Raw genomic sequence first — 15,206 nt, forward strand, 5'->3', positions numbered from 1 at the left:
ATGGATTTTTTTTCAACCACTTTACTGCACAGCAGATTTTCACATTTCAGGTACCCAATTCCAAAGAGGTATCTAAAGACACCTTTTATTCAGAGGCTTGAACTTTACAGAGCTCTGCCCTTCAGCCCCTTCATAATCTCCAATGATTAGGATGAATGATAGAAAGACTCGGGGATACTGGCGGATGAAAAACTGGATACAAACCAGCCATTTGCACTCTCATCCCAGAAAGCAAGTCATACCCTTGGGCTGCAAAGGAAGTGTGGCCAGCAGTTTGAGGGACATGATTCTGCTCCTCTAATTCACTCTGGTGAGACCCCATCTGGAGTACTGCATCCAGCTCTGGGGACCCAAGTACGAGAAAATCATCGACCTGATAGAGTGAGTCCAGAGGAGAGCCACAAAAATGGACAGAGGGCTGGAGCACCTCTCCTACAAAAAAAATACTGAAAGTGTTTGGGGTGTTCAACCTAGGGAAAAGCAGACTCCAGGAAGACATTGCAACCTTTTAATAGATAAAGGGGGGGCTATAAGAAAGACAGAGACTTCTTCCCAGGGCCTGTAAAAGCAGAAGCAGCAGCAATAGTTTTAAACTGAAAGAGGGTGGGTTTATATTGGGCCTAACAAATAAACTTTTTGTGATGAGATTGGTGAGACACTAGAGAAGTTGCTCAGAGAAATTGTGGATGCCCCCATCTCTGGAAACGTCCTAAGTCCAAGTGTCCAAGGTTGGATGGGGCTTCGAACAATCTGATCTAGTGCAAGATGTCCCTACCTATGATAGACTATTGGACTGGATGGATCTTTAAAAGTCCAACATAAACTGCTCCATGATTTGATGATTCCAAGATCCTGAATTTCATTTTTTATCCTCTAGAATCAAATGCAACACTTCTGCTACACTTTTGATACTGTGCCAGACGATCAGGAATCTTATTCTGCCTGCTATATGAATACACTGTGAAGAAGTGTATGCTGGTTCAAACAAATTTAGGGTGTGAAGCAAATTCATTATTTGAGAGCAAGCAGGGGAACAGAAGGCAATATTAAAGTAGTACAAGAAACAGAAAATTTCAAAGTCACAATTACCTGGGCAGATAATCCTAGTGTTAAGCACTGGGAGGTTTTCCTTACTTGCAGCTAAAGCTGGAGCAGAGAAAGAGCCTGTCTGAGAATGGATACCTCGGCTTATACGTCGATCTGGAGATCTTGGTGCAGTTTTAACTGAGCAGAAGAAATAAAAGTAAGAGAACTGATTAGATCTATTATGATATTACCAAATACGTACTTTTTACAGCCCTGAGAGTATTTCAAAAGCATTAATTTAAACTGTTACCACTCCATGACAAATAACCTCCCTACTCACACCATAGCTTTTCTTCTAAACACAGGAAAGAAAACTCAGAAGCAGATCAAGTTACTAGCACAAATTAAACAGAACAAGTGTGCATGGCATTCAGTACGAGGAGTCTTCAACTTATGCTTCAAGCTGCTAGCAAAAACTATCCACCTTAAAATGCAATAGTATTTAATGTTGTGTAAAGCTTCTGATAAACATGTTAAAGAAACAATCCAAACTGAAACTGAAAATCAATGCGTATTGACTTATAAATATACACTAAGTACATTATTATATAGAACAATTTTTACATAGATAGTTACTTCAGCCCTTAGGCCATGGAAATACCTGATTGACACAGCCACACTATTTGCTTCAAGCAACTAAAATGGTCTCCCTGACATCAGACAAAACTCTGACATCTTTATGTACTGTCAAACTGAAAACTGCAAGGGAAGGGAAGGGAAAAGGCTAGGTTCAGACATACTTGTCTTCTGCAGTTAGAAAAATTGTGGGACACATCAGTTTCTCACCACTGTTTCTTTTTCACAAAAAAAGTCCAGCAATCCCAGAAATAACTGAAATAAGTTATTTGCTGCTAAAAGTCTCCAGAAGATGGATCAATAGAACATTGTTAACAAAAAGCAAATTTGGAGACCTTATTGTAGCCTTCCAGTATCTGAAGGGGGCCTACAAGATGGTAAAAAATACAAATGGGTAGATTCAGATTGGATGTTAGGAAGAAGTTCTTCACCATGAGGGTGGTGAGACACTGGAAGAGGTTGCCCAGGGAGGTGGTAGAAGGCCCATCCCTGGAGATTTTTAAGGCCAGGCTGGATGTGGCTCTGGGCAACCTGATGTAGTATGAGGTGTCCCTGCCCATGGCAGGGGGGTTGGAACTAGATGATCCTTGAGGTCCCTTCCAACCCTAACAATTCTATGATTCTATGATGTAATTGTTGATGACAAAGGCTGAGCAAAAAGAAAGGGAAGAAAATCAAGGCGAAAGAGATGTAAATAGAGCTCAGTGAGGCCAGTTATTCCTGGGGCTGCCTTGGAGGTGAGGAAGGAGAACAGGCTTTTCAGAGGGCTGACCTCAGGCGCTATAATTTACTTTCCTGGCAGAATTCATTTAATGAAGACTGAGAGAATTTGCCAGTGCCTGCTTTAGCCTGGGGAAGATAATCTTTGTGAAATTGAGCTTTGTTAAACATAGGCAGAAATTGGTGCCCCAAGGGAGAAAGTTTGGGCATTACTGAATGCTTTGCAATAGCATTTCCGTGTGTACATAGAAAGCTTTTGCATACTAGATACCATAGTCAGACATTTCTTGGCTACTTCTGCTCCAAATTATCTGATATGTTAAAAATACTTCAGCTTAGGACAACTTCAACTTTAACTATCTGAAGAAGCTCAGAAAACAAACAAACAAAAAAATTCTGATACATACCTGTCAAAACTTGAAAACTAATTCAACAAAAATAGAATGATGAGGACTAGTATCAAGAAAACAGAAGAAAACTACCATTGGGAATACAGTTGGAAGGATAAAATATACCCTTTTTTGTGGCAAGAGGGGGACAGATCAGTTCACATCAGTCATCATAATTCAGCTTGAGAATAACATGGGTGTACTGTAGGAAGACATTAATGGAAAGACAAAGCAGAGTCTAAAAATGTAGAGACGAATAATAACAAGAACTGGAGTTTAGAAATTGTGTTCAAATTGATTCAGCCTTGGATCCAGGCATTCCCCCCCCCCCCCCCCCCTTTTTTTTTTTTAAAAAGTGATGATAATTTAGCATGGAACAGTTAATTAAATGGCAAATTATTCACCTTCCTGTATCCCAGGAATAAGATAAAACACTTTTCTGGATGACCTGCTTAAGTCAAACAGAAATAATTAGACACAGGACAGGGATAAGTAGGTAAGGTATGAAAGGTCTGATCAAGTGGACTAACAGCTCCTTCTGACTTCAACATCTGTGTAACAGCAGGTATCACAAACTGCTGTAATATTCCATGAGAATACAACACAATAATTTGTATCTGTGCACAATGAAACATGTACTAATGTTAAAAAAAAACCCAAAACAGCATAAAACAAAACAGTAAAAACTGCAAGTGACATCTAATAAGAGTTATTAGATAATAAGAAGAAGGTATTTAACACATGGAAAAGTATTATCTCCACCAAATGACCAGGAAGTTCCTCTGAGAGTAAAATGTAACATTCAGAATGAAACTGACATTCATTTTTCATAATGCTACTGAAAAATTCACAATGCTATCCACACAGTCTGTTGTCTGTCTGCTTGGCAACAAGGCAATTATATTAAATAGGAAAATCAACAGAGCAGCTGCTCTTTATTTGGCAGATGAGACTCACGGGGATAACTGCAAGTGAGATAAACTTTTGCTGTTCATGCTCTGATAAAAACAACAGAGCTCTAATGTGTAAAACTGATGTTTCATTGCAGATAATTGAACTGATGTTTCACACTTTGTCTCTGAACACCTACCTTCCACTGACAGCATTAATATGCACCCTGTTGCACATGTATCATGTGTACAAATCGTAATAAGGCTCCCCAATAAATGCAGAAATTGGATCACCAAGAAGCAAGGGGGTTTATATATTTATCTATTTCTACATATATGAGGGGGAGAGTACTACATATTTTGGCAGAAGGATTTGATTATCTGTATTGTTAGCATCCTCTGAGCTACTACTGAAACAGGACAACCAACAAGCATTGATTCCTGTAAGGGAAAAGGAGAGGGGCCAATGAAGAGACAATGACTGGAGAAATTCTGACATCCACTCCTGGAGAAAAGGAAATGTGAGATTCCAAATCAACAGAAGCCCCAAGAGACTAATGTCATATTTTGAAGGTAGAAGCTACCAACACAGGCACCAGCTTCAGAGCAGAGCCTCACGAGGACGCCTTTTGTAGACACTGCTGTGGGTTGGGGTAATGGAATGGGTTTCAACACCCAAACAACTTTGTTCACTTTGGCATAGGATGTGTTTTGCTATCCACCAGCTACCACCGTTTCTCCATGACTTGCAAGATCCTCTTGAGAGCTGACCTACAGTGCATCATTGTCCACTTCAATAACACGGCAAAGACTGAAATTTCCAACTACAGTAAGAAGTAACGTTCCTAAAACTGAGGCTCATGAACAACCCTGGCACATGAACTACTAATCAACACAAAACACAGCATTGGGAAAATGTTCAAACATGACTACTGACTTGCCAAAACCAAGCAAGGGAAGAAGCAAGGGTCCTACACAGACAAATCATCCTTCCTTCTTCCACTGGAGGCACTTGCTGGCAGATTTCATAAAGGACACAAGAAGAGATTTCACCATTCCATCTCAATGTGGGAATTAATACCGTACTATTTCAGGAGACAACTGTTCTCTAAATATCATTCTACAGAGTAACCAAACACTGACTAGCCAAAAAGAAATCTTAGTGACAAACTGGACTATTCCTTCATGAAAACACTACCTTCTAAGCACGCTGCTTTAAAATCAGATCATACAATATTTTGACTGCTCTGTATAATTGACTGAAATAATTTAACTGGATTCTTTCCCTTGCATTTTAAAACCAATGTGGAGCTGATCCACAACCTCTCTGGACAGCCTGTTTCAGTGTTCTGTCACCCTCACAGTGAAAAAGTTTTCTGTTTATGCGGAACCTCCTATGTTCCAGCTTGCACCCATTGCCCCTTGTCATATCATTGGACATCACTGAGAACAGCCTGGCTCCATCCTACTGACACCCACCCTTCACATACTTATAAACATTAGTGAGGTCTCCTCTTGAAGATAAGGAGACCCAGCTCCCTCAAGTCTTTCCTGACAAGGCAGAACTTCCACTCCTGTATTTGGGACAGCAATGTAAAATATTTTTCACAGGAAGGAGTTCTAGGATATCAAAGACTTTGGTTCTAATTTCTATTCTGAATTAGACAAATAGAGTTTCCTGTCCCTTCTCAAGACACTTCCATGTTCCAGTTTCTATTACAGTCTTTCCTTCTTTACACTGTTCCACTTCACATATAAAACTAAAATATTCATTCTCTCTGTTCCAGTAACTGCCTCAATGTAAGTTCCCAGCTGAGACATCAGGTTATTGTTGTCAACACAAAGAGTAAATATGTCTGGTTTACACAATTTGAAACTCATTCAACAGAAGTGACTGACAGAAATTCCTATAATAATCCCTAAAATGCTACAACTGAGACATGCTATTCCACTTACCTTAGACTCTAGACCCTGCTCAGGTTCCTGTAGAAAAGTGAGCGTAAGCACTGGATTAAATGCAGGCACTTCTCTTCCCCCAAAAAACGTTTTCTCGTTTTTGTAAATGCATTTCAAATGACTGTTCATCTTATCTCCTGCATTTTTCCCTTAATTTTTATTTATCCAAATCTGTTAAATTTGTGACTAGCTTCCAGTGAAACAGAATACTAGTATTTTTAATTATGGAGCCAACTATACTTCATAATGCAAGTACAAGGAAATTGCATTATTTTATTCCTAATTTACTCACTTGATGAGGACTCAAGTTCCTTTGTATCTTCCTCTTTTTCATCTTCTTTTGATTCATCCAATTCTTTGCTATATTCTAGTGGAGACTGGTCCACCTGTTCTTCACTATGAGCATTCTGCTCATCCACAACTGCTTATTAAAAGAGAAAACATCAAGATTCTTAAAGAAAAACTGCATGCATAGAAAAATAGCGTTTGGAGTTTTAGCTTTCAATTTTAAAAACATTTAACAAAAGATTTCTATTGAAAATTCCATTAAAAATAGTCTAGCAATTCTTTGCCCATTCATAAAGATTAGCTGCCAGAAATTTTCTCTTTGCAGAGGATAATAGTTACAAAAGCAGCACACTTACAGGTGCACACACATGCATAGAGTTGTATTCTTATATGCACAGTCATCAACATCCATACAAGCTGCATTTCTTTTCCTTGCAGCTTGCAATAACTGCATAATTGTATCTATGTAAGGACATAGAGATCAAACTTTAATAGTGAAAATTTATATTATTGGGGGGAAAAAAAAGGCATTATTGTTCTATCTGTAAGGATCAAAACACTGCTGACATGCACCTTTCTCTGCTTGTTCAATGATCTGCCTCACAGCCTTCTTCAAGCTGTTTGCCCGGAGCATTAACTGTTCCCTCGGTTTGAAGAGTTTCTGGGTGGAAGACTTGGAGACACACTCTGCTAATTGCTCTTTACTTTCAGACAAGGATTCTTCACTTGAAAACTCCTCAGCTTCTTCTTCCACAATGGGGGGATTGATGCCTGGGAGAATGGGAGCAGCCTGGGCTTCTGTGTGAAGAGCCTGGAGCAATAGGTCGAGCTTCTCATTTAACTCAGAGCACTAAGATAAAGCGGAAAACAACACACACACATGAAAGCAAACAGTGAATGTGAGAACATTTTCAGGAAATTAGGTAAATAAAATTGTCCATATCTTAAGTGTCTATATAATTGTTTATGTCAAATCCAAACCTAGGTTCAAGATTTTGGAAGATCTGATCATAAGTAGGTCTGCACCTTTTTTATTTGCAGACATATCCTGCAACATTTAACCAGATTAGAGTAATCATAACAAAAATCCCCTACCTTCAGATTAAAACAAAGCACCATTCTAAACTCAGCCTGTCACTTAACTAGGGTACAGATTAGATCCTACTCTTCTCCCTAAGGCCTGCTCAGAAAGCCACCACAGATTTGTCCATGCCACGCATGACAAGAAACTATAGGTGCTTGGTACCCCACTTTGGAGAGATACCCCACAGGGAAATGCCCAGCTGTTAGATTGAGAGATACAGGCTTGCCTTTGCTACATGATTGTACATTAGGGGTGGACTAGGTGATCGTTAAGGTGTTTTCCATCCAAAACCATTCTGTGATTCTATGATTTAAGCAAGTCAGTTGCCACAGAGCAAGAGGCACAGCCTAGAACCAAACACTGTCAAACATTCCACCCATGACTAAGCAGCTGCTCTCTCTAGGCTTTTCTGTGCTTAAGGGAAAGGAATACAACACTCTCTGTCCTTGGAACAGTGAAAAAAAAAAATCACTGTCTAAAATGTGCACCAAATAGAAACACAATTTTGAACCACAAACTGACATTTAGCAAATACATTTCCTGACTGTGATTGAGAGTGATTTTGTTTTCTTCTTTTCAGCTCATGTAAATTTTATGCCTCATACCAAATCCTTATGGGATTTTATTTCCCCAACCCTTTGCAATATGATCTCTACAATTTGTAGCTTAAACTATTATTTTTAACATTGTAGTCTCTCTTCCCTTCATCCTCCCAGTATCTTCTGTCCATTATTCCATTTTTTCTGTATCTAACTTAATCCCTGAAAGTATAATTCCTAATCAAAAATATTGTCTTTTATTTGTATGTACATTACCATGAACTTTATGAAAGAAAAAAGTCCAAAGAGAGTTTATAGAGATCTTAAGACTTTAAAGATGCTTTGGAAACAACTGTTCTATACAATAAGAAGAGAAGAATTTTGAAGTCACTGGTTGAAATTAAAGCCAAGCTGGATAACTTGGAGCAATTTGAAAATGAGCTACAAACTTCAAACACTCCACAACTTTAAACCAGAACATAGTCATAATCTTACTTTAATGGCCATGGCATCAGCTTCCTCTGCATTTTCTGTTGGCTTCTCATACGTCTTCCCTATTTTAGCAACGAAGTCCTTTACAGTTTCACATAATACTCTTCAGGTAAGAAAAAGAAACAGAAAAGGGGAGACATCAAATGAAATATGTTTTTAATATTACATTTTTACAACAATTTATCTGTATGCATACTGCATTCTTGTTGGAAACTGTTCTCTGTGATCATACATAGAGCAGATGAGACTTTTTTCAATGGCTTGAAAAATTCAAATGAGCTTTAAAGCAAAACTTTTTCCTCCTTTTTATTGAAGCCTTTGCACACTTCGTACACAGGCCTTTTATTCCTAAGAACTGAAATAAACATGACTAATTTTATCCATTCTCTTGCTTGCACACCTTCTATACCAGCAGAGTTTGCAAACTTGCATTCAACTTTGGTAACTTTAAACAGTCTTGCAAACTCCCATGCAAAGATGAAGCCTAGAAACAATGATGAAAATCTACTGACTTTATTGGAGCACATCTTAGATGAAAGCATATTGGCAACCCTGAGACATATCTACAGAAACTACAGTGGCTGCAATGAATTTTCATTGTGTAAATCAGAAAGACTTGGTTCTTATTACCTACACTGCAGACAGGCAGCAAACTCACTAACAAGGTGTGAGTAATTGCTTAGCGCTGTTCATTTGATTGAAATTTACTTGACAGAATTAAAAAAAAAAATAACAAGATACAGGCTCAATTTAGAATCTGGAGTCACAACAGTATCTTGTCCTTCAATTTTCAACAAGTGTTATGCATGATTTTTTCTTCAGCAGGAAAAAAAGGAGACATTCAGACATGTTTTTGAAGATTCTACGACTGGTCTTTTGCATATTGCAAAATGTAAGATTTTTTTGTTTTGTTCACAGAATAGGTATACACAGAATATTTCTGATTTCAGATGATACTCGTGATTTGCCAAGTAATTATCTCTCAATTTTAAGTGTTTTAGTGTTGGTTAAAAAAGAACATCCTATTGCCTGAAGGGTCGATGGAACTGATAGACAGAGATACGGCAAAGATACCTATCCTGATGTTCTGCTTCACATTGGTGAAGTTGTTTGTCCTCTTAAAGATATGGATATGCATGGAAACACCCCAGAGGATATGTAATGTGAAGTAGATCACATTTCTTCATTAGTAACAGTAAGTTTTATATTTAAGATGCATGCTGATTTGGAATGATTTAAAATCACTTTATATGAATATCATAGGGTTTTTAAAAAACGTTGACGTGTTCAGCATTAAGCTAGTCATTACAACTGGGTCTTAGAAAAAATGTGGAGGAAAAAAAACCTTCTGCTAAAAAACTATAAATCAACATATATTAAGCCAAGCCAGTCGGGCCAACCATAATATAATCAGACTTAGACAGAAGGCAATTATGGTGATGATGTTACACAGGGAATTTATCCCACACATTGTACATAAAAGCAATTAACTCACTTGGCAGATGATATGACAACTGAGTGCTGATCAGAATTGAGAATTTTTGCAAGATGAGCAGCAACTGAATCCTCATAAGCAGATATCTGAAAACAAAGAGAAAAGACAACTTCCCTTTCCACATGTTTCAACAGTTAAGCCCCAAGGAGTGAGTAAGAAGGCCTCCAAAAATAGCAGAATTACCATTTCAGATATAATACAAGGAAAAGCAGTTGGCAATGCAGATTCTACCTGCATACTATATTTTATATACCAGATTCTTAATATTCAAAGAGTAACACTGTATCTGAGAACTTGATAGATGGCTATTTTCTGCAGGAAAATAGTAAGTTATTTCTAGGCTAAAAATTGTCCATGAGGCAATAAAAAAAGACAAACCAACCTTCTTTTTATACTTATAATAACCCAAATTGTTATAATCCAGCATATTTTTATTTCTATAACAAGAAAAGTATCCCTCAAACAAAGCTGCTCAGCTAAGAATAAATAAAAATTTTGCAGTTACAATCCTGAATCATTTTTTGATACTGTCAGATGGGCTCTTCCTCTGCAAGTACTCCTACTGACAAAAGTTGCTAAAATGGTGTAAACCAATCCCTAAGGAGCAAACCATTCAGGGTTTTAGCCTTTGAAAGAACATTTGGGAGAAGGAACATGTGCATTGTCCATCTCCTCTTGCACAGAATAATTATACGTTCTGAAATACTCTGGAAAAGTTTGCTAATGGATCAGAAATGCATTTTCACACATTATATCCAGTCTCTAAACAGATATGGATCCAGACATCAATTTTAAAAGATAATTCAAAACAAATTCCAAATCTAAAGCTACAAATAATTACAGTTATGGAATTTTATGGCCAATTCTTATAGGAATCTCTTAAAATCTCTTAGTGTGTTTTTGCCCTTAATATGAAGCAGGCAGATACACCACCACTTTTTTCCTCCCTCATAAAACTCAGGTTTAATTCTAGAACTATGACTGCAAATCAGTTTTCACTTCAAGGGCAAAAACACGACATGACCATCTGATCTGTAAGAACAAACTGTCATTGCTTAAACTTCAGAGTAAGATTTCTGGAATGACATCAAATGAAATAAGTCTTCAGAAACTGGAGGGAAGGAAAAAAAAGGATACATACTTCTACTTACTTTTCACACTGTTCTTTACTACATTACCAAATAAAAGGTTATTTATTCTTTTTATTCCGAAACAACATAACTCAATAAACAAGGAAGAAAAACCCCATTAAGTAGAGATTGAACAGGTTACTCAAAAGAAAAGAGCTTTGTCCAGCTCAGAGTAATAGCAGCTAACTATAGACTACAGAACTGATTTAAAAAAAAAAAAAAAAAAAAAAGAAGATGTTTTATATGAGTAGGTTCCTTCCATTTCCACAAAGGGCTAAACAATTTCAAAGCCAGAACTAACTAATAGAAAATGTGTTGCATTTTTTTTCCTTTTACAAGATGAAGATGCAATGAAAAATTTTAACTGTCTTGAGAAATTAGAGACAATAAAGCCTTGATCCAGATTGCTGACACTGGAAACAGAGCTGCACGCAAAGCAACACCATTAAAAACCCAGCCAGTGGAGTCCAGCCTTTTTGCATGTCTATATCCAGGCAGGCTGTCGAAGGTTATAACCTCCTTGCCAATTAAAACAGCCTGAATTATTAAATTATTCAAGAGTCTGATAATTAATTATTGCTTCTCAAGTACTTTTTGAGATAAAATTGATATGCATGAACTTTTGTAGGAATATCTTATTTTCCCATTTATAGTCAGGATTTTCATGCCAATTAATTTGATTAAAACATCTCCCTCTCAAAACTGAAACCTCATCAGATTCTACAAGCACAAATCTAGTCTAGAAGACAGACTAAGCTTTTCTTTGAGACCAGTATGACTTGAAAGAACAAAGAGAAAGATGGGTAGTATCATCTAGCTATCAAACTATAAAAAACTTCTCTCATGATTTCAGGATATAACCTTTGTTCAAAATGCTGGGTTTTTACAATGCTTATTCCAAAACCAAGAGAACAAATATCTTGTCTTAATATATATATAAAAATATAGATTTTTGCATGTACTATAGTCTATATAAAATTATTATACAGTAGCATAACACTAAACCATACAACTATATACAATATAATACAGAAGATTATCATTTAGAATATTATATATGGATGGTAAACTAATGTATAACCTGTATCTATGCGAATATAATTTTTTCCAGGAAGTTTTGTGTCTTCTCTCCTCAAAGAATTACTACCTTCATTCATTTTTGGCAAATAATACAGAACTAGAAACCCTGATTACCCGAGACACATGCCATAAACAGACATTAACTTAGTTCAGTTAGCAGATCAGAAAATATCTGTTCCTATTTTTCACACAAGGGCCTCAATTCTAAATACTGTGATTCAAGAAGCAAAAAGTGAAGTAAAGAAAAAAAAAACAACCAAAAAAGTTAGTCTACCTGGCATTCCTCTGCCTCTTCTGCAGTCACTGGAAGAATAGAAGGCTTCACTGGTAATTTCAGCTCATAGGACATTATACTCCACCTGAATGAACGAAACAGCTTTTAACTTTCCAGATTGTTAGTTTTATATTTTATCCAACACATCCACAAAAAAACAAATTAAAAAACCCACAAAAAAATCACCTAACAAAACAAAAAATCCATTGTCAGAGCAATCACATTAATTTGCTAAGAAAAAGGAGCAGTACACCAATTAAGTACACCAATTACAGATGAATGAAATAATTAACAGTAATAACTTATTTTAGTAGTCAGGTTATTTGTTAGTGATGAGCTTTATTTTTGAACAAATTGTTGAATATGTAATGCAGGCAGGAAAGATTTTTGCAGCAAAACATTCACAACATAAAAGAACTTTGTGCAAACTAATGCAGAAGTCAAAGGAAAAAATAGATGTGTTCCTAGAGAAAAAGCTCTAAGGTAGCATCAGTTTTTCATCTCAACCAGGGGAAGCAGGCATGAGAACAAAGCAAACAGTGAAATATCATCATTGACATGTTTAATTTTTTTCCCATGGTAAAGGACACTACTCTACAGCATACATAGTACAAACTCCCTAATACCAACAATCTTCAAAGCTTGCTATAAAGAACAAGCAATGAGTGCATATTACTTGGGACCAAGTCTGTAGAATTTAAAGCAAACAAAGGAAACAGCCTTTTTACAGTACAGAAAAAGGCAAACATGGTTAAATCTCTGAATCTTTCAGAATGTCCAGGCCAACAATTAATTCTAAGGATCAGTAAGAAGCCTTTCTCTACATACTCTGCAGAAAAACTTAAAATGAAAATGGACTTGTTTCTCTATTCCATAAAAAACACCCAAAACCAAAATCCCCTTTGTTGACATTCGAGTGTTTATAACTAGAGAAAAACAGAAATACCTATGGGAGAAAGAAACAGAGTAAAAAATACTCCTCTCAAAACTGAGAGTGTTACGCCTTCATTGCAACAATAATGATCATGATCTTCTCTTTTTAACAGAGGACTGCTTCCTTGCTTTATAGATGGAAACTACACAAAAGGAGGAGTGGAAAGATCTCTTAGTTTTGACTAAGAAAAAGCCTCAAACAGAAATATTAGTAATGGATCAAGCTACAGTTAGCCACAATTCCTCCCCATGTGTAGGGCAGAAAGCTCAGGTGTTTCCTAAAAAAAAAAAAATATGCTAATGATAATGGTTTTTAATAGCATGCACAGAGTCCATAAAACTGCCCAAAATGGTTTTCAGTATATGCAACTTCTTAATGTTTACGACTTCTTGTAACAGGCAGTTATGCAGCTTCATCGACTACGCAACAAACTGTCGCCTTTTGTTCATCTTTGCACAACACACTTCCTAGTTTCATCAATCACTCTCTGCTCTGACTGTTCGCTTCAATTACATTGAAGAACTGTCCCCATTATGAGGGCTCCCTCATAATTATGATCTGCACCCTAAAAACCAAAACTACTGAACACTGAGTCTCTAAGATGGATTTAGGTCATCAGAAACCCAAACAAATACAACATGAACCTCTTTGTAAATCAGGTACATGCACATTTAGAGGTTTACCTGTCTAACATTTTTGTGCTGGCTCGTTCTAGTTTCTCCAAAATCTGAGGAAGTTGTGTATCATCATCACAGGATCCTCCCCAGCCAAGGACACGAGCAAGGTCATTTCCAGTACCAAGGGGTAACACTCCTAATTGACACTGAAACACAACACAGCAGCAAAACCACTAGTGAAAACTAGAAGGAAGAGGTACGGACTACTACCAATGCTTGTTGCTTCAAGCAACAAATGTTAACTACACAGCTGCTGTCTAAAGACCGTAAATCAAATTGTGCGAGTCTGCTGCAGCTTGTCTTATTTCCACATGCAAAAGTTTTTTTTAACAGCAGCTACTGAGTTTGGCCTGTACACACGACAAAGAACCAAGTCATGGAAAAGTAAGCATGCAAAACTCAAGTCTAGTACAGTCAAGGGAAGCAAGCATGCACACTTGCCTGTTTGTGCAAGCTGAGCTTATCAATTTCTGATAAGACCCAACCCACACTTCCATCGCCGCCACACACAAGAATCCTGAAGTTGTCAAACTTCTGAAATAACCGCAAACTGCAGAGAAAATGCAGCCTGTTAGAGCCAGCTATGTCCATTAGTGAGAAAGCAATTCTATTCATTAGCAGCTGTTACAAGAAAACATGGTGCATGGCACCTTCGTGTTTCTTCATTTATTGTTCTGGGGTATGTGGATACAACCATCTATTTACAACAGTCCTATCTGAATCTCCCCTATTGCTGTGTGTTCCATTTATACTGACATTTCTGATAAATAACATGCCAGATTTTACTTTAAAAAGTTCTCTTGCTATTGTTTTCAGGATTTTATTAATATTTTTTAGTAATTTTTTTTAATATCTAAGCTATGAAGTTGCAGTTGCTCTGTGCTTCCCATTTCAGCTGGAAGTACCAGGCACCACTGGGGATTTTTCATGAGAACAGGTTGAGACAATGACAGGAGGAGCTCCACAGGACAGGCTTCTGCCAAAGCATGACTGACTAAATGCAAAGACCATTTGAGGCAATTATTACACATAAGGTGATTGCAACAGTGTAAGACAAATAGTAGAAGTATTTCACACTAGGTCCTTCAAGCCGTATCCTGCTTATGCTTCCTATGGCACTTCCTCCTGTTCTCTGACTTTTAATACCTCCAGGATAAAAGCACTTGGGCAGTACAGAAAATGAGGACCAGAGAGACAGAACAAGCAGAAGGGTGAGACACAAGAAGGGGGAATGAAATGTTAAGAAACAGCCAAGAGGTAAAAACAAGAGAGATTTAAACTTAAAAACCCAAAGAACTGGAAAGCACAAACTCTTAAAATAATAAAAATAAAGATGTTTATTTTTAATGCATGTTATTTTCCAGAATGTGTATAATCTCAGAACTATTTCTAAAAAGCAATGTATTAAGATCACAAATTTTTGAAGCATTTACATTTTTTTCTAAAGAAAATCATGCAACTTGTATATGATAGGCACATCTGTATTCAAAACAAAAATGCAGATATTTCAGGAAAAAAATGTTGAATGTGGATACCAGAACAATTTCTCCTACCCTGAGAAAAGAGAAACCTCCTAGAAATACACTGTCTTAAAGA

General features: G+C 37.0%; 1 protein-coding gene across 2 annotated transcripts in view; it reads right to left on the bottom strand.

Annotated features, from left to right (window-relative positions):
- DGKH (diacylglycerol kinase eta) overlaps nucleotides 1-15,206 on the bottom strand; it is a 170,279-nt gene that overhangs the window by 23,913 nt on the left and 131,160 nt on the right. For both annotated transcript variants that reach the window (XM_054391362.1, XM_054391372.1), the window contains 8 exons: nucleotides 14,052-14,160; nucleotides 13,617-13,756; nucleotides 12,000-12,084; nucleotides 9,516-9,601; nucleotides 8,024-8,123; nucleotides 6,479-6,755; nucleotides 5,910-6,038; nucleotides 1,090-1,224 (listed from right to left, as the gene is read on the bottom strand). In XM_054391362.1, the coding sequence (XP_054247337.1) occupies nucleotides 1,090-1,224; nucleotides 5,910-6,038; nucleotides 6,479-6,755; nucleotides 8,024-8,123; nucleotides 9,516-9,601; nucleotides 12,000-12,084; nucleotides 13,617-13,756; nucleotides 14,052-14,160 (1,061 nt within the window). The remainder of the gene's footprint in view (nucleotides 1-1,089; nucleotides 1,225-5,909; nucleotides 6,039-6,478; nucleotides 6,756-8,023; nucleotides 8,124-9,515; nucleotides 9,602-11,999; nucleotides 12,085-13,616; nucleotides 13,757-14,051; nucleotides 14,161-15,206) is intronic.

This window comes from Indicator indicator, chromosome 1 (assembly GCF_027791375.1).
Source record: "Indicator indicator isolate 239-I01 chromosome 1, UM_Iind_1.1, whole genome shotgun sequence".
Lineage (NCBI taxonomy): Eukaryota > Metazoa > Chordata > Aves > Piciformes > Indicatoridae > Indicator > Indicator indicator.